The 21,565-nt window shown below is 40.8% G+C and overlaps 3 protein-coding genes across 3 annotated transcripts; 2 read left to right on the forward strand and 1 right to left on the reverse strand.

Annotated features, from left to right (window-relative positions):
* Positions 1-3,354: 3,354 nt before the first annotated feature.
* On the reverse strand, positions 3,355-7,720 carry LOC311027538 (cilia- and flagella-associated protein 20-like). The gene is made up of 6 exons (XM_084031574.1): positions 7,564-7,720; positions 6,853-6,932; positions 6,639-6,750; positions 6,341-6,529; positions 6,117-6,230; positions 3,355-5,774 (listed from the first exon to the last, which is right to left on the reverse strand). Exons 1-6 carry the CDS (start codon positions 7,645-7,647, stop codon positions 5,769-5,771), a joined length of 585 nt encoding a protein of 194 aa, XP_083887700.1. The 5' UTR covers positions 7,648-7,720; the 3' UTR covers positions 3,355-5,768.
* Positions 7,721-9,301: 1,581 nt separating this feature from the next.
* znf706 (zinc finger protein 706) lies at positions 9,302-11,652 on the forward strand. Its single transcript, XM_084031579.1, has 3 exons — positions 9,302-9,411; positions 10,410-10,555; positions 10,757-11,652. Exons 2-3 carry the CDS (start codon positions 10,421-10,423, stop codon positions 10,850-10,852), a joined length of 231 nt encoding a protein of 76 aa, XP_083887705.1. The 5' UTR covers positions 9,302-9,411; positions 10,410-10,420; the 3' UTR covers positions 10,853-11,652.
* Positions 11,653-13,432: 1,780 nt separating this feature from the next.
* On the forward strand, positions 13,433-21,288 carry LOC311027530 (14-3-3-like protein). The gene is made up of 6 exons (XM_084031562.1): positions 13,433-13,625; positions 15,739-16,046; positions 16,323-16,446; positions 17,182-17,345; positions 19,134-19,229; positions 19,682-21,288. Exons 2-6 carry the CDS (start codon positions 15,753-15,755, stop codon positions 19,808-19,810), a joined length of 807 nt encoding a protein of 268 aa, XP_083887688.1. The 5' UTR covers positions 13,433-13,625; positions 15,739-15,752; the 3' UTR covers positions 19,811-21,288.
* The last annotated feature ends 277 nt before the right edge of the window (positions 21,289-21,565 follow it).

The following is a 21,565-nucleotide window of genomic DNA, read 5'->3' on the forward strand; positions in this document are numbered from 1 at the left end:
TGTGTGTGTGTGTGTCATAATGATGCTGGAGGTGGGGTGCAACAATTTATTATCTTTCTGTTTTTATTTTTAATTATTGTTGATACAATGCAAACAGATGATTTTATTAATCCCATTGGAATTATACTGTCACACATAAATCACAAAACGAACAACATAAGGACACTTTAAATCCAATGTTTCAGTGTCCCAGGAGGGCAGTTAAGGGCACACTGAGTCCATGTAGTAGAATGAAATGGGGACACAAAACAAGGCAAGCAAAAACTGTACAGATTAAGATGGAAAAACAGGCTCAGTGCAAATAAACAAACAAGCAGCACCTTGAAACAAGATTAGATATATGTATACATTTACTGCTACTGTCTGAATAAAGTATCATGTATAATTCCTCATATTGGTATGGAGAGATGCAGTTTTGGATGTAAACAATGTTTGTGCGACTTGATATAAATTGAATACAGAGACATTTTCAGTGGTGGAACGTAACTAAGTACATTTACTTACTTAAATGTTTAATAGTTTACATTTACTTTAATAGTGTATATTTGAGGTACTCGAGTGTTTCATTTTTATGCAACTTTCTACTCCACTACATTCAGGAGGCAACCATTACATTCTACTATATTTTATATACATTTTACCGGAATATTTTTTTACAGATAAATATTTTTCTGTGCTGTTATTTAAGTAGGAGTGATTTTTACATGGTAGTATTGGTCATTTCTAAAGAATACAAGTATTCTTCTGCGACAGAGTTACATATAAATACAACAGAAAAGATTGGATTCTCAGAAACGGTCGGCGTGCAAACTTCCAAACTTGTTTTGATGTGCTATGAAGGTGTTTGCGTGACAAAATAAGGGCCTTGTACTTTTGAAGGCCTTCAGGCGCTCTCATATGGAAATCCAAAATTGACGTCACAGATTCAGTTAAACCGTCAGCGGTGTTGTGCATGTGTTTGCGTGCCTTTGTAAAGAACGTGTTTACCTGCGCTCTGCATGATCGCTGCTATCCTCCCTTGTCTAATTTGTTTTACAGAGCACCTGGGCCTGTGCTGAGCTCTCTGCATGTGTTTGAATGGTGCTGCTAGATAAATACAGGCGGGTCCTGTTCTGCCAACCACACACAGATAGAGACGAACGCCAACGGAGACGCAGAGACAACAAACTCACTCAAAGGAGGGGAGAATAAAAGAAGAATAGCTGATGTATTCCACACATAATTCAAACAAACTTTACAACCACTTTTACGTGGATGGTTTATTGAATTGGCCCCTTGAGTACCTGGGTCCATGCCCGGAGCCTCTGTTTGAAATGACTGTTCGCATTTTTCGTTGGAAAGTCAATCAAACAACTACATAGAGAGACGCCACAAAAAGCGCTGCACATAAACTGAGTGCAAAGAGACACAAAACAACTACAAATCTGATTTACAAAGAGGTGTAATACAACCATAAAGAGACTTATATAACGATCAGGAGCCCCGTTGTCTCAAAATCTGTCCATGACTATGAATCATGAACTCTGCTCAGAAAACCAAGTGAGAAGTGTGTTTTGCTTGACAAAGGTAATGTATAAACTCTTTTTTTATTATCTCCACCTTTCCCTGAATGACTCGTCCCGGCTGGAATGTTGGCCATGTGGTGGTATGTCAGCTGGAAGAGTGTGACGGCTACCGTACAAGCTGCCACAAGCAGGCAAGGACATGCCACAGAATACCTGTGTACCTGTGTGTGTGTGTGTGTGTGTGTGTGTGTGTGTGTGTGTGTGTGTGTGTGTGTGTGTGTGTGTGTGTGTGTGTGTGTGAGAGAGAGAGAGAGAGAGAGAGAGAGACAGAGAGAGAGAGAGAGAGGGGTGAAAGGTGTATCCTACATACCTGGAGTATTTTCGCAGGGAGAAGCCGCTTGTCTGGACTTGGCCAGGATTAGGTGTCAGAGTCTACCTGTTCAAGTACAGAAACTACAGGCACTTGGAGTTGGGAGGGGGGTGTCCTCCAGATGGACAGCAGTGAGGAAAACAGGATGGTGGGATGAAGGAAGGGGAGATTAATGAGAGATGACGGGAGACGTGATGGATTGAGGCACATTTAGACAGGTAAGTAACAGGTAAATATCCATCTCTTTAAATGAATAGATGTTCATTACAGAGCAGTTGTTCCCAACCTGGGATTAAGCACCCGTCCCCAAAGGGGTCCCAAAAACATAATGAGGGGCAATTAGGGGGACAAAGTTATGTTGACTTTTTTTTTTTTTCCATCTTTCCACTTAAAATACCACGTTCACATCTTCAGGGCTCGACAGATTTTTCAACTGAAGGAGGAGAAAAAAACTCATCTAAATCTGCTCATATCTCACAGTATTAAATAAATATTGTCTCATTTTAAAACATTATGCATTTTCATCAAAAGTATGAAACAACTTGCAGCACCTCCTTACAGATTTTGGTGAACAGGTTGCTTTAACATTATGCATTAAATATGTTTATAACTTCTTGTTTTTATTAATACTGATCTCGTATTATCTAATAAATCATAAATTCCATGACATTGAATCTAATGCTGTTGACTCCATTCGGGAACTGTTGTTTCAGAGCTGTCTGCACCTTCACAATCAGCCTGTGTCTGCCCGACCCCAGACCTCACCTCTCCTTCAGTTGCACTCCGTGTGTGTGTGTGTGTGTGTGTGTGTGTGTGTGTGTGTGTGTGTGTGTGTGTGTGTGTGTGTGTGTGTGTGTGTGTGTGTGTGTGTGTGTGTGTGTGTGTGTGTGTGTGTGTGTGTGTGTTTGAGGTAAGATATTAACTTTTTTCCCACCTGAAGGCATGATTTGCCCCCTTGATGTGATTTCTCTGGGCATCTCAGGGTCAGTTTTAATTAACATTCACTTAAAAAAAAACAGCACACATTTTGCACCATTAAGTTTTTTCCCTCTCAGAGACGGACTGATGTGTGATGTTGATTTTCTTTGCCAAAATACACTGTAAATAAACCCTGCTGTTAAATGCTTTAACATTTGTGTGGACTTGTGTTGATGGAGTGGTGCGAGGTCTCTGAAGGCAGCAGTGAACGTTACCAGCGTGTGGATGTGTTGTGACTGTGTCACGGCTTGTTTACAGCCCGACTGGTCTGGCAACATTGTGGCGTGTCATGGTGGTGCAGCGGCGGCTGTGGCGACGTTGGGCTGTGGCAAAACCTGTTGGTTTGATGAAGAAGGGAAACAAGGAAAAAAAACATGAAGGGGGGGGGGGCAGGGAGAGGAAGTGGCCAATAGGGAAGATGAAATCCAACTTCCTCTTCCCTCAACAGCCTACAGACGAACAAGGAGGTCACACTCGCTCCCTGACAGCTACCCTTCCTCCCTCTCGGTGTAACGGCTTGTTGCCAGACAAGTTGGACCCTGGATTTGGTTGTGCAGTGAGAAACAGAAACCAGAAACTAGAACTAAAAACAAAAAATGGAAGAAAAAAACTTGGCTGAGCCGAAAGTGAACCTGAAAAGCCTTATGGCAAATGGGAGGAAAAAAATCTCAGGCTGTCTGCGGCAAACCCCTGCTTATTCATACACACAATGGCCGGCCAGATAATATGCTCCTGCACTATTGAATAGCTGACACCTGGAAGATTTGCTTTCACACAGGCCCTAAGGCTGGACAACCTCACCCCAAACCTAAGCTAGCGAGCCACTGCACAACAACCTCCGGGGTGGGGGCAACTCCTTTTTTTCCCTTTTACTTCTTTCTTTTACTCTTTGCCTCATCCTGAAAGCATAATCACATCCTTCTCTCTTGAGAGATATCCCCCCCACCCCCTTCACAAAAGACTGAAAGGATTGTCTCCTCTTTTCTTATGATGAAGGGGGAAAAGGGCAGGAAGGTGTAGGGGCACAATGGCAGGCTGGAGACTTTTCTCACAATGATAAGATTTCTCTTCAGAAAGTCATGACGACTAACTGTCGGGAAGGTTTCCAACAGGAATCAGTACGACGACTGTTGGTGAGGAAAAATACACACGAATTAAAAACGATTGTGTGATATGTTGATGTCACTGGGATAGCATGTCAGCCTTTGTTTCCATCATGTGATAACTGGAGTTGCAGTTAATTTACATTGCATGCAGTCATATATACTGAGCAGGTTCCCCAAAAACAAAGACACAGATGGAAAAGATTAATATCTGATGCAGTCCCATGAACCACATCATGCTCTACGCTAGTCATGCTGCAGTATTTGTGACTTCAAATAGAGGTTTATTGATGTTGCAGTCCATCTGGTACATCTTTGAATCGTTTGAGATTGTTATAATGATAATTCAGCTCTTTATTATGATCATTATTATTATTAGGCAGGTGTCAATGTTGGTGTTAAGCCTGCGTGTAGATGTCATGGATGCTCATCCAGCACCTGATTTCTCCCCCACAATACACCTGTATACAGTACACATGTATGTAGTTTCACTAACCTGCCCCCTAGCGTTGCTCTGGGGGAACAGGTTTTTTTTTTAAATGTATCATTACAAGTTGAAACCAGCCACCAAAGTTTACATACACTGTATAAAAAGACACATAAACCTTTTTTTCTATATTTGCAAAATTCCACAATAACGAGAGAGAGAATTTCTTAGATCATCTTTATTACATTCTTTGAAGACACGTTTACATACACAAAGATTACTGTCTTTAAACAACGTGGGCAAGCCCAGGTGATGATGTCATGGCTTTGGGAGCTCCTGATAGGTTAACTGACACCATCTGAGTTAATTGGAGGCACACCTGGGGATGTATTTTAAGGCCACACCTCAAACACGCTGCTTCCTTGTTTGACATTATGATAAAATCAAAAGAAATCAGCCAAGATATCAGGAAGAGAATTGTGGAGCGCCACAAGTCTGGTTCATCCTTGGGTACAATTTCCAGATGCTTGAAGGTGCCACGTTCATCTGTTCAAACATTTATACACAAGTATAAACACCATGGGAATGTACAGCCATAATACCGCTCAGGAAGGAGGGTCAAAAAGTGCAATTAGACATTTACAACATAACGTGTTGAGATAGGAAAAATGTTCAGTGACAGTATGTTGAGTTTAACATGAGAAGCTTCATCACACCTTGAGATGGGAATATTAAAATTCTTCTGAGAATTTGTTGCACCTCCCCTGATAATTCCCCCCCCCATATTAATTAAGTACTTCCTGTTTCCACATTACTGCACTGATTCTGCTATTGGAAAACACGTTAAAGATGCCGCTTTTAGTTGAACTGTCCTATTGTTTTTGGAGGATGATGTGATGCAACATGTAGTAAAATTAATGTATTACAGATCTGTTCAGAAATCCAAAGTGAAACAAAGAGTACATGTTTTGGGGAATGCAAATCATTTTCATTGATTTTCACATAGAAGTATTTGTGTCACTTGATAAAGATTTGAAGAATGGACTCCTATTTTTCTTGGTATTTTTAAAAACAAAGACTAAGCCTTCATTTTATAAGCGGGTGAGTGTGGAATATCTTGCATTTTCTAGTTATTATATTTTTCAGCACATATAACATGGCTGCTGTAGAATGTGTGGCACTAACTACTGTTGTTGTATCTTTAAACCACTGCATTTATAACTGCAAGAACAGATTAATGCATAGAAAATACTTTATTGTGCAGAGTGCAACACAAGACAAACTAATAATTTAGAAATTTAGAAAGTTTTAAAGTTCATCATTACTACACTCAGAAAATCTTACAGATCCACGTCAGGTCAGGTGGGACAGTGCAGGGTGAGAATCTACTGCTGCAAGAAAAAAAACGAAGTGACGTCACTTATTGGGCACAGTAAACTGTTGCACACTTCATCGTGTGCCTCAGAATTTGTGTGACTACGACTGTACGTACTAGCTTCTCAGACATGATGGCCAAATTACAGACACACTCTAAATTAACAGATAAAATAATGAATTATAAAGATGGCCAATTTATTTTAAAACTTTAAAACTACTCGACACAACTTATACACACTTTGTTTTGTCATAGTTTGCCACAGCAGCTTTATTAGCACAAAATTGAGAATCGATTTTTGAATCGTGACCCCAAGAATCAAAATCGAATGGAATGATGTGTGTGTTTAACATTTCACCTTTGCTTTCTGGTTCTGGACAGGCAGATACAGTTTAAACTCTGCTGGGAGCTCGTCCTCAGAGTACAGTCTGTCTGAGAAATACACTCTCCTTATTCGACAGTTAGCGTGGATCTGAGAGGAGAACAGGTCAGACATTAGCATTAAAAAGGAGGATCTACAGTCACACTAGTGCAAATAGCATCTGGAGACAGCTGGATTCCAGTCCGTCTCTGTGCACTAACCTGTACGCGCAGCGTCTCGATGTAATTGGTTCCATAAGCCCTTCTGGTGAAGTCCGACAGGTTGAACTGAATCTGGTTCCAGCCATCATCTAGCCTCATAGGCATGGTGCAGTTAAACGGATTCACACGTGTCGTGCTTTGATAGTTGCTCGCCCGAAACCGCCGACGCACATTTTTATCATCCAACACCTTAAAGTTGTAAAAGATGGGGAGAAAGCATGACTTATATATATATATAAGCATGAGTACACATTTATTTGTTCTGCCACCAAGACATGGAAGGGAATGCCAATCCTACCTGGACTTCAAAGGTGAAATACTTCTTGAGATTTTTGATAATCATAACAAGAAAAGGCAGCTTGATGCCCAATGTTTCCTTGGGGTCTGCCGGACAACTTAGATATGTGGTACTGCAGGGAGTAGAAGGAATAAAAGGACAAGAGAGCTGGATGAGGGTGACACGTTTGAATGAGTTGACCTGAGATGAATCAGTTAAACAGACACAAACTCACCTGACGTTTGCTCCCTCAATCTCCAACACCTGTGAGTGGATGTCATTGTCTGTGACTCTCTTTATGTGTCCATTTCTCACCTGGGAACACAAAGAAATATCGAATATATACAAATATTGAAAATGACCACTAGGGGCGCTACAAATGCAAAAGACACCGCACACATCAGAATATAACTCAGAAATTGTTTGTCCAATCAGTAAAAAAAAAAAACCCTGCTGGATATGTGTCATGTAAATGTCATGAAAACTTGTGTAAGTGACATTTTCTCCAAACATGATGCTGGAGATGTCTTAATTAGGATGTTGAAACATATCCCTAAATGACAAGGCATATTACTAGCTGCTCACCTCATCATGATAAAACAAGTGTATGATTGGCCTCAGTCCTTGTTTAGAAATTAAACCAGCTGACGTGAATTTGAACAGAAATGTGACAGCTCTATCGACTGCTAAACAGGAAGTGTACTTGTTTTCATCATTTGCTGGGACAAATGAACCTCACTTATCAAACTGGTCATATACGATTCGTATGTAACGTTAACTAACACAACGAGCTGTTTAAACACAGCATCCAAATCACACTGCAAAAGATGTGACAGTTTTAATAATACCAACCGTTGAGCCAAAGGCCGTACGACTGTTAGCTTTAGCATTAGCAGCTAAATAAGCTATATTCCGTAAAGAGCCTGCTGACTGAATGGCTGCTTACCTTTTTATCCCATATCTGAAGCGGTTTGCTGCCGAGGCTGTATAAAATCGACAAGAATCCGCTTTGAAACGTATTTTTAAACATTTTCGTCCGCAGTCGTTTTGCACATGTGTTTAGGTTGCTAGGTTACGTAAAACAGTTGCGTTACGTTTGTTGACAGATTTGGTTTCCGTCCCCAACGCTACCGCTTCCGTGTGCTACAAAATAAGACGTCCTCGGAGAAAGTAAAACGTTCCGGCTAAAAAAAACCCCAGAGATATTCCCACGAGACTGGCGTCCTGTCCAGGGTGTACCCTGCCTTCGCCCAATGACAGCTGGGATCGGCTCCAGCCCCCCCGCGACCCTGAATACTGGATAAGCGGTAGAAAATGGATGGATGGATGGATATTCCCACAAGTCATTTCTCCGGACGCGTTTGAAAGAAGAGAAGTGTTCATGTCTTCAGTATTTGTCCTCAGCAGAAATGGGAACCTCCCTACAGGGTAACATCATAACATTCAGTCTGAATAAATGCTGCTGTTTAGAGAAAATACTCGACAGTAAACAGTTTGTCCGTCTCTATGTGCACACAGAAACATTATATGCCAAAAGACCTAAAATGAAATCATAATCCTTGTGCAGGAATTTTCTCAAGCCTATGTCTGCACTGTTAGCTGAACCAGAGGTTTTGTTTTGATTTCATCATCCAGGGATCTCCCATGACGGACGTTTGCCTGAAAGAGGTGCTTTACACATCCTGGAGTCAGAGTCACAGCACCCCCCTCTTTGTAGCCGATCCTGGTTCAGATTAGATGACATAATCTCATTTGTGTGTATTTTTCCCAACAGATTTTAAGAAATAAGTGTGTCTTCGTATGTTGCAGACACTTTTATAACCCAACGTTTTTTCTCTTGCACCCTGTCACAAATCACTCTCTCTCCTCTTCTACAGACAAACACTTTGACATCTGAACTTCAATCTCTCCAGGTTCCCCTGGCTTAGTTTGTGGATCGTTTCCTCAATGGAAACTATGGCAATGCCACTGTGTGGATCTCACTCATCATTGGCCAGCCTGTTGCTGTGTTGATGTACGTCCATGACTACTATGTCAGTCATTATGGGGGAACTACATAGTGCATCAATATCTATAAGTCACGTTGTACACACACACACACACACACATTGATTTTTGCACTAAAGAGAAATTAACCATTGTATGCCAGGAATGATTCTCACTAAATGTTCGAGTCCTGTAAATGTGTGACTACTGACCAGAATTAGATGGGAAACTACTCCTAATTAAAAAAACAACAATGAAACATAACCAGGCCTTTGCCAATTATAAACTATAGCTTCCACGTTGGGATTGTCATGGAGCATTCAATTTAAACATTTTAAAAAGTTTTATATTTGAAGAAAACCCGATTTACTTTCTTCTCCCAATTCCGTTTTTATTGTGGATTTGCACTACACAAACTCTGCCACAAGAGGGCGACATTGCCAACGTGCTTTATCTGTGTAATGACCTACCCCCAGCCAGCCCTACCGGTGCATTCATGAGTCCTCTCGTAATTGTAGAATGGAAACGCTGAGGTTAGATGTATGACAATGGCAAATGTAGATAACATCGCCTCTTCCGCAAATAATCACAGCAGTACTATTGATAGATTATTTGTGTTATTTCCATCATTTCTAAAATCACAGAATGATACACTGCTCCCCTTTAAGATGGTTAACTCCGATAGCACGACGATCTTCAAGTGTCAGTGAACGCAACAGTCGCCTTCAGTTGTGTGGGAACTCAGCAGCTGTCACGTTTGTGTGCGTATGTGCATCCAGCAAAGGACACTTACTGTTACTTTTAAGAGGTAGGAACTGCCGTCCTTTAACATGTTATAAGCTATACCCATACCGCGAATACTTTTGCTGGTTAACATCACCCACAGGCTGAAGGAAATATTCAGTTTAAGGTCCGTCGGCTGGCTAACGATATAGCAGAGGCTAGCATGTAGGCTAACCCACGTTACAGCTCAAGCCGACAGCTCGGAACAATACAAGGGAATACAAACCGGTGTCACCTCGACAACACGTCCAGATGTGCTATTATAACGTTGCTCGAGGAGCCGAACAGAAGGACTTTGCCCGAGTAGTAAACAAAGAGGTTGGGCGGATATTACATGCTTGATTCAAACTGTAGCTAACCGTTTTGCGAATATAATGTCCTTAGTCTCGCATTCTATTTGATGATTTATATTAATGAAATTACTCATTGCCATATAGTTCTAAGCACAAACTAGCTTTTAAATCAACTGGCTAACATATGGTGTTGACATTAATTAACATACTGAGTGCTCAGCAGAGTTGCAATGTTTTTCATAAGCTAACTAACGCTAGTTCATCATTGCTTACTATTTATAGGTCTTGCTCGACTAGCAACAGGGCAAAGTAGGCAACCACTCCAAGTCCCTAGACCTTCAGGGGCCTTGAAATCCTCAGGTCCCCCTCTTAGTGGTCACTACCACTGAGGTATATAGCCCTCTCTGTGTTTCAGTGCCCTTGTTTTGAAGCACATTCATTTCAGTTAAGGTAAACGGAAGCTTTATCTTGCTTACTTTGCCTTACCCTGGGTGACTGGCAGTTGTTTGTCTGCATTTTACAGTGTTTGTATCCACTACTTTTATAGAAAACATGATATTATGCAAGCCTTCTCTGTGGCGCTTAAACAAATATTAATATTCTTTTACTAACTGACTTGTGTATGGTAGATGTGTACCAACCAACAATTAAAAAAAAATGTATGTGTGCCCATAACACTGATGTTTATCAGTAAACTCTAAGTGCTTTGTCCTTGCTTCCTCCCCTTCAGCCTTTGCCAGAATGGCACGTGGGCATCAGAAGCTTCAGTCTCAGCAGAAAAATGCAAAGAAACAGGCAGAGATGAAGAAGGCCAAGGGTCACGATCAAAAGACGGCAGCCAAGGCAGCGCTAGTGTTCACCTGCGCTGTATGCAGGGTGAGTATGAAGTATGACTCAGACAACCCAAAGCCAAAACCTGACTCAGGATGCGGTTAAATCAATTTCAATTCTGCTGACGTTTGGTGCCTTTTTTTTATTTATTTATCACTGAAGAGTTATATTTCCAAAGAAAAAGGCCTCTGCCATTTCCCTAAATTATAACATATTATTTCTCGGATGTATTGTCCCTTCCTGCAGTCCCAGATGCCAGACCCCAAAACCTTCAAGCAACACTTTGAGAGTAAGCACCCGAAATCCCCTCTGCCCCCCGAGTTAGAGGGAGTGGAGGCATAAATGGATATGAAACCGATTTCCTTCAAGGCCCTGCACCAACTCTGCACTTGTCTGACAGCAATGGATGATTCGATGTAATTAACATGAATAGGCCAGGTTGCCTTTCACACAATGCTTCCTCCCATCCAGTCCTCTTTTTGCTTGTGTTTAAATACATGCAGGGGTAAACTTAAATGTTTTATTTCATGGCCACTGAAGATGCGTACGATACAGGAACAATCCACAAGGTGAATATAAGTTCCTCCCTTCACTCACACAGTTCCTCAGAACAGGTGCCTCACTGCCCTGTAGTATTTCTTGCTGCTAACTCTTATACCTCTCTGTCTGAAGCTTTGGTGGATTGAATTGTCTGATTAAACCTTCTATATTAACCATGACACATGAGGAAAAACGCATACAAGACCCATAGACAAAGCATGGATTTGACTTGGGTGGGAGTATTCTGATCTTAAATTAGCTGCAGTCAAAGACAATGGCAATGTGAACTCATCTATTTTATTTGTACTTTGAGTAATGAATCAAAAAGAGGCTGTGACATTTTTCTCATATCAGTTGTTAAATATGGAAATCCTCCACAGCACTGTCTGCCGTGTTATGCTGCAATCTTTAATATCGCTAATCATAATTTCACGTTGGGTCACAATAATGTGAATTTTGCTAACCATTTCAAAGCTGCTACATGAACTGTAAGTTAATAAAATGTTAACAGGAGCGTGTCAGCAACATGTGTGTGCTTGGGAAATGATTGAATGCTCCAATGATGTAATATAGCATTTTATTAAATTTTACTTTGTTGTATATCTGTGTTTCTCTAGAAAGTGTTTCATTTCATAAAATGACAAATTTTCTGCCTGCAGGGTTTTGTAGGATCATTTTGTTTTTCTATCTTGGTGGACTAAAATTCACTTCTAGCTATCAAGGTTTTATTGGCCTATTATGATATATTATAATTATGTATAGGGCATCAGCTGTCACTTGTAGTGGGCATAATTACTGAATAATTATGAATATTTGTGTACACACTATTCTATTCAGTCAGCCGGGATCCTTAATATTATTGCTGAAAGGGTGGGAAAGTAAGACTGATTGACAGCTGACTTGTGTGTGTGATCCAAGATGGCCTTGTGGGTAATCTATACATTTACTGCACTAGAAGCTTTAACACGTGGCGTCATCTGGACAAAACCCAGAATCTGATAGCATACATATATTATCAACAATTCAGAACAGGAGACATTTACAACTCAAAGTAATAAAACACATGGAAAAGAAGACTGACGCAAACAACAAGAATAGAAATGTTAATCTGCAATGGATATTCAAATTGTAATGAAACAAATATATCATTGGTGCGATGTAGAACCTACAGCCAAACTGCTGACAACAGGAAATGACTCAAACTGCAGCACTGTCGATGAAATGACTGAACACATAATTCACTTGGGCCAGCTGAAAATTATTTCACTTCCTGAGGTTCTTTTTCTCCAGCCGTGATGCTGCCTGTTTGTTTTTTTCTAATGGGTTGAGCGGCTCAACTTAATTAGTCATAGCCCGTACTCATCCTCTGTCTCACCACACACAATCAACCCCCTTCTTTCCTATCTGTAAACTTAAAAAAAAAAGAAAGAAAAACACACACATCTGCTACAACTCCTTTGTGTGTTGTGGCCTGTCTGTTTGGATTCAAACAGACTGACAAGAAAAAAGATGAGCATTTGCATAAAATGAATTAGTTGGATTAATTAGGTGAAGGAATTAATTAGATTCCCACTGGCCATAGATCATCTATTTCCAAGCGCATATCTCAGTTTGAAGAGGGAAACAACTGCAAGCAAGAGAGTGCTCTATCTGTGCCTATTTGTAAGACTAGGGCAACTAAACAGGATGATGGCTAAATACTACTAAATCTAGTAATGTTAAACTATTATTATTATTATTTATTAATAATAATTATCAAATGTATTATCTTGGATTATACATTTGTATTATAAGGATTTCTCAGTGAAAACTAATGGTTATAAATGGACACGTTTTTAAAATTGTATTTAATTTTGACTTTTGATGATGAAAGTTAGTATAAAATATCTGGTCTATGCCTGGTCAATTTACACAATGCATCCTGGGGACAGTTTTCCATTCGGTTACCACTTACCGACTCTTCGGTAGATAAAATAAGGGGGGGCACTTCAATCCAGAGCAGTCATGCCCCACTTCCGGGTTCGTTTCCGTTCACCTTGCCTTAATATTGTTTAGCAAAGGACTTCTTTCATGATGCGTTCTGAGACGCTGAGATAGTACACTGTTTTCTGCCCCTGATTTTAGAGACACATTGCTATCTACTGTTAAATTAACTGGTAACATTTCTCGCCATACATAAGACAGCATTATCAACTACATTTCCCACGAGTCTTTGCGACCACTGTTGTGTCAAACACTCATGGGATATGTACAACAGTAAAAATGGACACAAATGAAAACTGACTCAAACGGTGTGTTCTAATCGCATTGTTTATTTAATGTAGAAATAGTAATTAAAACATCGACAGGTTGTGTGTAGAAATCTAAAAAGAGGGGAAAGAAAAGACAAGAAAAAATTGCCCAGTTTCCATGGCTTTAAAATCGGTTGCCGCAGCAACCCGAGTCTGACGTCATCCGTCCCGGTGCGACCCTGCTGCTGTGTCTTTGATTGGAGGGAAACCCCGTGGATGAGCGGGAGAGATCATCAGCTGTGCTGCCGGGAATCAGGAACAACATCGTCTAACGACACTCACAGGTTAGTTCCCATTTACTAGTGATGATCGGTGGTTTCTTCGACGGAAATCGTTATATCGGCTCCGTGTGCTTAGCGGGATCTTTGATTCTTGACCGAATCGTTGCTACTGGGGCTGCAAGAGGAAACCAGTGATGCGCCGTAGCTCAGTCATTGTTCGGCGCTTGACGTACTGAATGGGAAGCGTTACTGCGCTTTAAACCATCTATTTCTTTTACCCGCGGTGATTAGAAAGCAGCATTCGGCTGTACCACATTCGCTTATGTATACGAATCAACCTGAAATTAATGCTTATTGCTCGCGAAACCAACATCCCTTGGTCGTTTTCCGGGAAGCGAAAAAGGGCGTTCACTGTGGACTGACCTAAGCTATCGTTAGGCTCCTTTCATTCCAGCGAAACTGTGTCGGTGACATTATTATCAGGGCCTGTCTGTGCATTCGCAGCGTTGTTGAGCGTTTTTCATAGTGAACACTGGAAATATTGAAGCAAATTCATCCAGGAAGGCCCGTATCGTTGCCGCACACCGTGCGAGATCGGTGGGCAGGTGTGCGTCTGTCTGTCTGTGTGTACGTGTACGCGCGCGCGTGCGCGTGTGTGACGTGAAACTGGGTGGCCGACATTCCTCTGAAGGGTGCAGGTGTCTACGTGCTGGCAAATCTGACTCACTGATCGTGAGATTTTTGTAATGCTGGTTTCATAGGTTTGGTGTTTCTGCGTTTGTTCAAGGCAGTGGGTAAGCAATAATCTGGAAATTACTGTTTTTTATGTACTGCAACGATCCTGCAGTTCTTCTGAGATGAAGCAAGGGGACTGTAAAAAGTCTTAGCTTGGAAGAAGCCTACTTATTAAAAAAAGAAACATCTGTGTAGTGAATTGGGTGTTTTCTTTTAATTATATTAGACTTTCTGTCAGACAATGTATCTGCAATTATTTTGATAAGGTGTTTTATCATTTTACACTGGATTCAGCTTTAGTAATGTGAGCCACCCTTCTTCTCTGTGTCATATATGATGGTTAACAGTATATTTAGGGTTTTTTTGGTGGAAAATATAAGCGTTTTGAAGAGTTAAATTCAACTGCATGTCTATGATTGCATTGGGTTTTCTCTAATCTGCAGATTAAATAATGATGGAAATAGTCATTTGTTGCAGGCAACCCTAACATAGTGTCTTGATTAGCTCGGGAAATTTATCATTTTTATTTTCAGTTTCGCAATGTCCTGTATTGGCCTACATTTTACAATTCACTGCAATTCAAAAGTACGGATGAATCAATCAGATGAATGGCTTTTGCAAATAAAGAAACCTTAAAGATTGAAATGGACAATACCCTGGCGTAAATGTAAACGTAACAATAAAAAGGATAATTATCTGCACCCCTAATGGAACTTTCTATTTTTAATATTGTGGCCCTACTACGACCACGATGTGTTGGAGGCGTTGGTTCTCGGGCTGTTTTGCACTTTTGCATCTTAAAATGAATCGACCTGGAGAAAGTATTTGCAAAGTAAGACCTCTATACACAACCACTTTCTCTTGTAGTGTTTCTAATACTTGGATGCCAAGTCAATTTAGTCACCACTATATGCCAGACTGAGTGCAGATGAGCCAAGCTGGTTGGAATCCCAAAACTGGAAGGGTGGTGTGCACACATGAAGACACACTTACTGTTGGAGCAATAATTGTGAGACTGATGGGATGTGATGAATAATCTGATACTCAATTTGATGCTATGCTGCAGTTATGCTGTCCAATGTTTTGCATGCCATGGACTTTAGGACTACTCTGGTTGGATAATATTACATGGACAAAGTATTTACTCTGTCAGCTGATTGCTGATTTTTGGTATCTTCATGTACTTTTCCATTCATACCAGAAAGCAGGTTTCTCAGAGAAATCGGGTTCCAAAGGAAGGACATGTATGTGCACTGTAGTTTTGTCATTCAAATTAAATGATCAAATCCCTCTGCCCTTCCCCACCATGTCCCTCCTCTCGTTCTCGCCTTGTTCCTGCCCTCCCCCAACACACTCTCCTCTTTCTTCCTAATCCGTCTCCTGTCCCCATTTTTTTGTCCTTCCCGACCCCCCTCTTCTCATCTATCTTTTCCTTCCTTAGCCAACACAGGAGCCATGGCAGACAAGGAGGAGCAGGTACAGAAAGCCAAACTGGCGGAGCAGGCCGAGCGCTACGACGACATGGCCGCAGCCATGAAGGCCGTCACAGAGCAGGGCACTGAGCTGAGCAACGAGGAGCGCAACCTGCTCTCTGTTGCCTACAAGAATGTGGTGGGGGCTAGGAGGTCCTCGTGGAGAGTGGTGTCCAGCTTGGAGCACAAGGGTGATGACAGTGGGAAGACCGCACTGGCCAAGGAGTACAGAGAGAAGATCGAGAAGGAGCTGAACGACATCTGTAAGGAAGTACTGGTAAGAAGTAGAGACAATGGAGGCGAGAAGAGGATGGAAGGAAATGTTTAAATGAATGGGGGAAAAACTGCAGGTAGAGTAGATCACTGTTCTTGTGGGAACTGGAAGCATTAGACCTGATATAGCCTCAAGCTGAGGTAGGGGTAGACGGTAGTTATCAAAGTCAGTACACTGAAATTCTACTAGTATACACCCTCTGTCATCACAAGACAAAAAGTGAAATGTGTGTTTATTTTTGCACATCTCAACACTAACGTTGCACACCTTCATTTGCAGGACCTGCTCGACAAACATCTGATCCCCAATGCTACACCTGCTGACAGCAAGGTCTTCTACCTGAAGATGAAGGGAGACTATTTCCGCTACCTCGCTGAGGTGGCCAATGAAGACTCCAAAGAGGGTAAGCACACCTTTTGTGACCTGTGTCAGTTGTCATTCTGGAGGGTTTTTTTTGTCGTCATCATATAATCCTATCCTCTCCATTCACCTCTTGTGAAATCACTTAAGGAAATCACACTGGAGATTATGTACAGGCGCATAAACAGTATGCAAGATATTTCAAACACATACAAAATATAAATGGTGCCACATGCTGCTAAAAACACAGTGCTGTGATCATCCAGCCCTTTGTTTCTATGGTGATAGGCTGTTGCACATCTGTTGGAGGATGAGACAAATGTGTGCTGATTAATGGTCCTTAAAATCATCTATAAGATGAGGCCAGTCTTGCTGCAGGTGTTGCCTGTGGCCAAATACTGACACCCTCACTGTCCTTGACTTACAACTGTCAGCTAAAATGCAGGCCAGAGCTGCTGCTGGGTTGTCATGGCAACAGGAGCAGTGCCAGGGTGTTGGCTGCAACTGGTAGCATTGAGACATTGAGTCAACAACTAACCTTTTAAATTTGAATTTAAATTTGTTTTTGCATCATTGTGTAAATATTGGCAATGTTGCTTGTGATTGCCATAAAGAAATATTAGGAGAAGCAACATGCGCCATCATGCGCACACAGATGGTGCACAGTGGAGTGTACTCTTATCTGGCAGTTACAAAGTAAGGTGAACAAACCTCAAGGGGGCTTGTTTTCCCATTTTGCAAAATCTGCTTCCTGATTGGTCCGTCTTCCTATTTGCAGGCATCATCAAGAGTTCACAATCTGCCTACAATGACGCCTTGAATATCAGCACCAAAGAAATGCTGCCTACACATCCCATCCGCCTAGGCCTCGCTCTTAACTTCTCTGTCTTCTACTACGAGATCGTCAACTCGCCTGAAAAGGCCTGTGAACTGGCCAAGTCGGTAAGGACCATCCTCTTCTCACATTAGTTTTACTTTGGTCTCTCTTTGATTCTGTTTCCTTTTTGTTTTGTAACAAATTGAGGTAGGTTTGAAACAAATTAGTTTACTTTATTGTGGTGTTGTGACTGAGGCTCCAGTCAAAAGTCCATATTCCTTGAAATGACCCAGAAGCATCTAAATCTCAGCCATGATAAGAGCTGTTTGAGTTCTCTAAATGCTAAGAAAAGGTGCTTCAATGCTTCCTTTATTATCTCCTTTAGCAAAGGAAACACTGGACCATCCTTTACCAAAGGAAAGGACATAACGCCTCCCCACAGTTCCTTGCGGCAGAAACATTTAAACCGATGCACCGTTCATTAAAACAAACGATATGCCTCTGTTGCATATTTAACAATTACTGTCAAATAAATAAAGCAATCTGTCAAAAAAACAAAATCTCATAAACAACATTCATAATCAACGTGGTTAAACATGTCTGAAAGGGAGACCCCCATTCTCGATTACTTAGACAATTAACTTACTTAAATTTTTTCATTTTAAAATGAAGTAATATTTTAAACTTTGTTTTCCACGTTTAAAATAAGGTAATCCTTGATTTGTCCCACAGTTGGGGCAATAAACAAGTAAAACTAGCAAAACATAATGAAACTGTTGAATTTACATTATTGCACATAGGCGATATTGAACAGTTTAAATGATATTATACGAGTAGTTTTGGTCTATAAGACTTACTGGCAGCAGTGTAAATTGTAGCAGCAGGAAGAAGAATCACCAGCTGTCAATCATCCACCGTCGCAGTATAATTGCGTAGCTTTGTGAAAGTGCCGTGTCCCCAATCCTCATGAGTTCTCCTTCTCGTCTTTCGTTGACCTCAAGATGTTTTCCATTGAGGTCAAGGAAATGTATTTAGGAAAAGACTCCTCCTGCTCCAGTTACTGTATCCATCAAGTCTGTGGCTGAATTGCAAGAGGAATGCTACAGGCTTTTTTCCACAGCAGGCATTTTGACTTGTCATAGTAGGAAAAGTACAGGGCTGCGCTCCGTTGTTCCTGCAAAGTGGACTACACAGGGCTTCAGCCATGTTAAGTATGTTCCCAAACCATAGGGAGCAAAAATGCTCTGTTCACTGTTTGGGAAAGAACTGAACAACGTCTTCATGTTCTATTTTGAATATGAAAAAAAGTGGTATGGTGCATCCCTACCAAACATCCATTCGGTAACAATAATTATTTGCAGGAGCCTCTGCAAAGTTTCCCTTATTTTTAAGCAATACTGCTGAGTCATCCTCTCGTTGTGTTCAATTTGTTTTAAGTCTTAAATATATAGAGCGAACAAATATTTCAACGGAGACGTACATTGACTGCCAGCTGCGCCAAAATGCTATCGCAAGTGGGAACGACCGGGCCTGAAGAACATTCTAGTGGAAACACAGCTGGACTGAGTTCTTTCAGTTTGCTGTTTTAGGTGCCAAAATGCAAATGTTAGCTTTGTTGATTTGTAAAATGTTGGTGGTTTATGTTTGTAGATTTCATTCTGCGATGGTTTATAGGTCAACCATTGGTGAGGTGGCTGTTACGTTTAAGTTCAGCTGTATTTTGCAATGGTGACCAATTAAATCAGCAGGCCTCTAAAGTGAAAGTGGTAAATACAAGACTGTAGACCATTTTTTCCATTTTTTAACTGCCAGAATTGATTTCAATCCATCGCATGTCTGAATTTACAATCTCTTTTGGAAACCTGCACACTGGTTATTGGAAGCACTGATGGCTGTCTGTCTGTTTCCTCAAGGCTTTTGATGAGGCCATTACCATGCTGGACTCCCTCAACAGTGACTCCTACAAAGACAGCACCTTGATCATGCAGCTGCTTCGTGACAATCTGAACGTGAGTGTCTTGTCTTCATCTCCCAGCTTTGTCACTTTCTATGTTATACATCAAACTCATGCCTCTTAAAGCATAATGGGCATAAAAATTGTTTTCAATCACAACAATATCCCGCTGTATGTGTTTTTTAACTTATTAACTGTATGGACTTTGATTGATCAATAATCAAAATCTGCCTGTAGTGAAACTTGGCAAGATGGGCTGGGAAATCCAATTAATACATAAGCCTACAGCCATTGGTTATTTTTGATGGCACTGACATGAAAACTATTTTTGGTTCAGTAAATGTCTGCTGTCATTCAGCCTGGTGATTGAAAGATAGCGAGCCACGGTCTGCTGTGGACAGACGGTCACAGACGTTTACTGAAGTCCGATTCAGAGTGGATGTCTCGCTTCCAGTAGGGATTCCCAGTTCGCATGCACTAATCCCAGTATCTTTTGCTTTGTTGCAGCTGTGGATGTCAGACACCCAGGCTGAAGGTGAAGGTGAGGGAGAGGAGACGGAGCAGCAGGAGCAGAAGGAGAAGGAGAAGGAGAAGGAGAAGGAGCAAGAGCAGGAGCAGGTAGCTGAGAAGAACTGAACTTCAGAAAAAAAACAAAAACAAGAAAAACACACATTTTTTACCTCTCACCAGCCTAAGTTGTGTGTGTGGTTGTGTGTGCACATACATGCACAGATATGTATGTTTACCCTCCACTCACAATGTGTAAAGTACAGTGTATGTATGCAGATACATTCAAGTGTGTGTGTTAATTGTATGAGCACCTCCACAGAGAAAAGAATGGAATACATCTGTTTTTTGTTTGTTTTGAACACTACTCATTTTGTCAACCAGTGGATGTTTCTTGATTTAGTTTTTTTTTTTTTTTTTTTGTCCTAGGTTTAGTCCAGATGAAATCCCTCCTTTTAGATCCAAATCAGCCCCTTGTTCTTTAACATTATTCACTGTAGCAAACTGCTACTGTTGCAGGAAAACACAAACGAAATGACAACAAAAAAAACTCTTGACTGTAATTTTGATAATTTGTATGTTTTTACTTGAACTCAACATTTACAATATTTGACTCTAGGGTCTACAAAATCCTTTTAAGCACGTAAACTGTAAAAAAAAAAAAAAAAAAAAATGATAATCAATATATTAATGATAATTTAAAAATGGTCACAGCGATCTGAATTCACCAAAATTCATCTGACAAAAGCAGTGATCATACAGTTGGCAGACTTGCTTGTATCCACCCGCCCTGTCAGTGTCCAGTGAAGCAGGTAGTGTTTTATGGATGGTACATGTGTCATGGCTCAGTGGGTTTATGTGCATTTGGATGTAGGAATATTTTTCTTTTGTTTTTTTTTTGTATGAATGGCCACTTGCGAAAACTGTGGTAAACTTTGGTTGATTGTTTTGTTGAGAGGATTCCATTCCATTTTACTGACATTTTTTCACTCTCTGTGAAATGTGTAGACTATAATTTCCTGCAATTTTCCACAACACATGACAAGGTATAGACAGCCTAAGAAAAAGTGAACAACTTGACAAAATGGCTCAATACTGTAACTTTTGATATTTTATCTTTTCAGTAGTGCAGAGGATACTTTTGCCATGTGCTTTTATGTGGCTCTCTACTCTTTTCTATTCAGGTGTTTTGTATTTTCTTTTTGTGTATTTTATTCCCTTTGACTCTTGATTTGACTCCTGGAATGTATGTTGTTCTCAGTAGTATGGTGTGAGGGTTAGCTGTGCTTTGAAACTGGCAGGTTTTTGCTTAGGATTTAGCGTGGACCAGGTGGTTAACAGTAACATTTACCTTCCTTGAAAGTACATTGTGAAAAGACAAACTGAAACAATGCTAAATGTAAAACTGATTATTAAAGTAACTTGGTAGAAAGCTGCATTATGACCATAGCAGTCAGAATAGTGCCAGTTTCTTCTAATTACAGTATCTTGGTTTTAAAAAGATGGGATGCAGGATTCAGAATTTTCAAGTTACACTCTTGAGTACGTTATTTGGTTATGTGCTTTCATGTAAGTGGAATTAAAACATTAAAATCAAGTGTGCTGTGCTCAATGTGTTTGTTTGCTATCTGTACATGTGGAATTCTTTTTTTTACAATGTATTAATGCTTATAAGAAGATGTGTTGGGCCTCTATTATCAGATATCAGCTCAGTCTGCCATGATTTCCCTGCCAGCTCTTCACGTTGAGACATCGTCGCAGTGATCCGAGAACGTACCTGAGTTAAAGCTGAGAAATGAGGACCGTCGCACTAGGAGGTGGATGCAAATGAATGTCCTCAGGCTCAAGGCCAAGAACAGCCATCATTGAACAGTGGCTTGTTAA

This window comes from Eutrigla gurnardus, assembly GCF_963514095.1.
Source record: "Eutrigla gurnardus genome assembly, chromosome: 17".
Taxonomy (NCBI): Eukaryota; Metazoa; Chordata; class Actinopteri; order Perciformes; family Triglidae; genus Eutrigla; species Eutrigla gurnardus.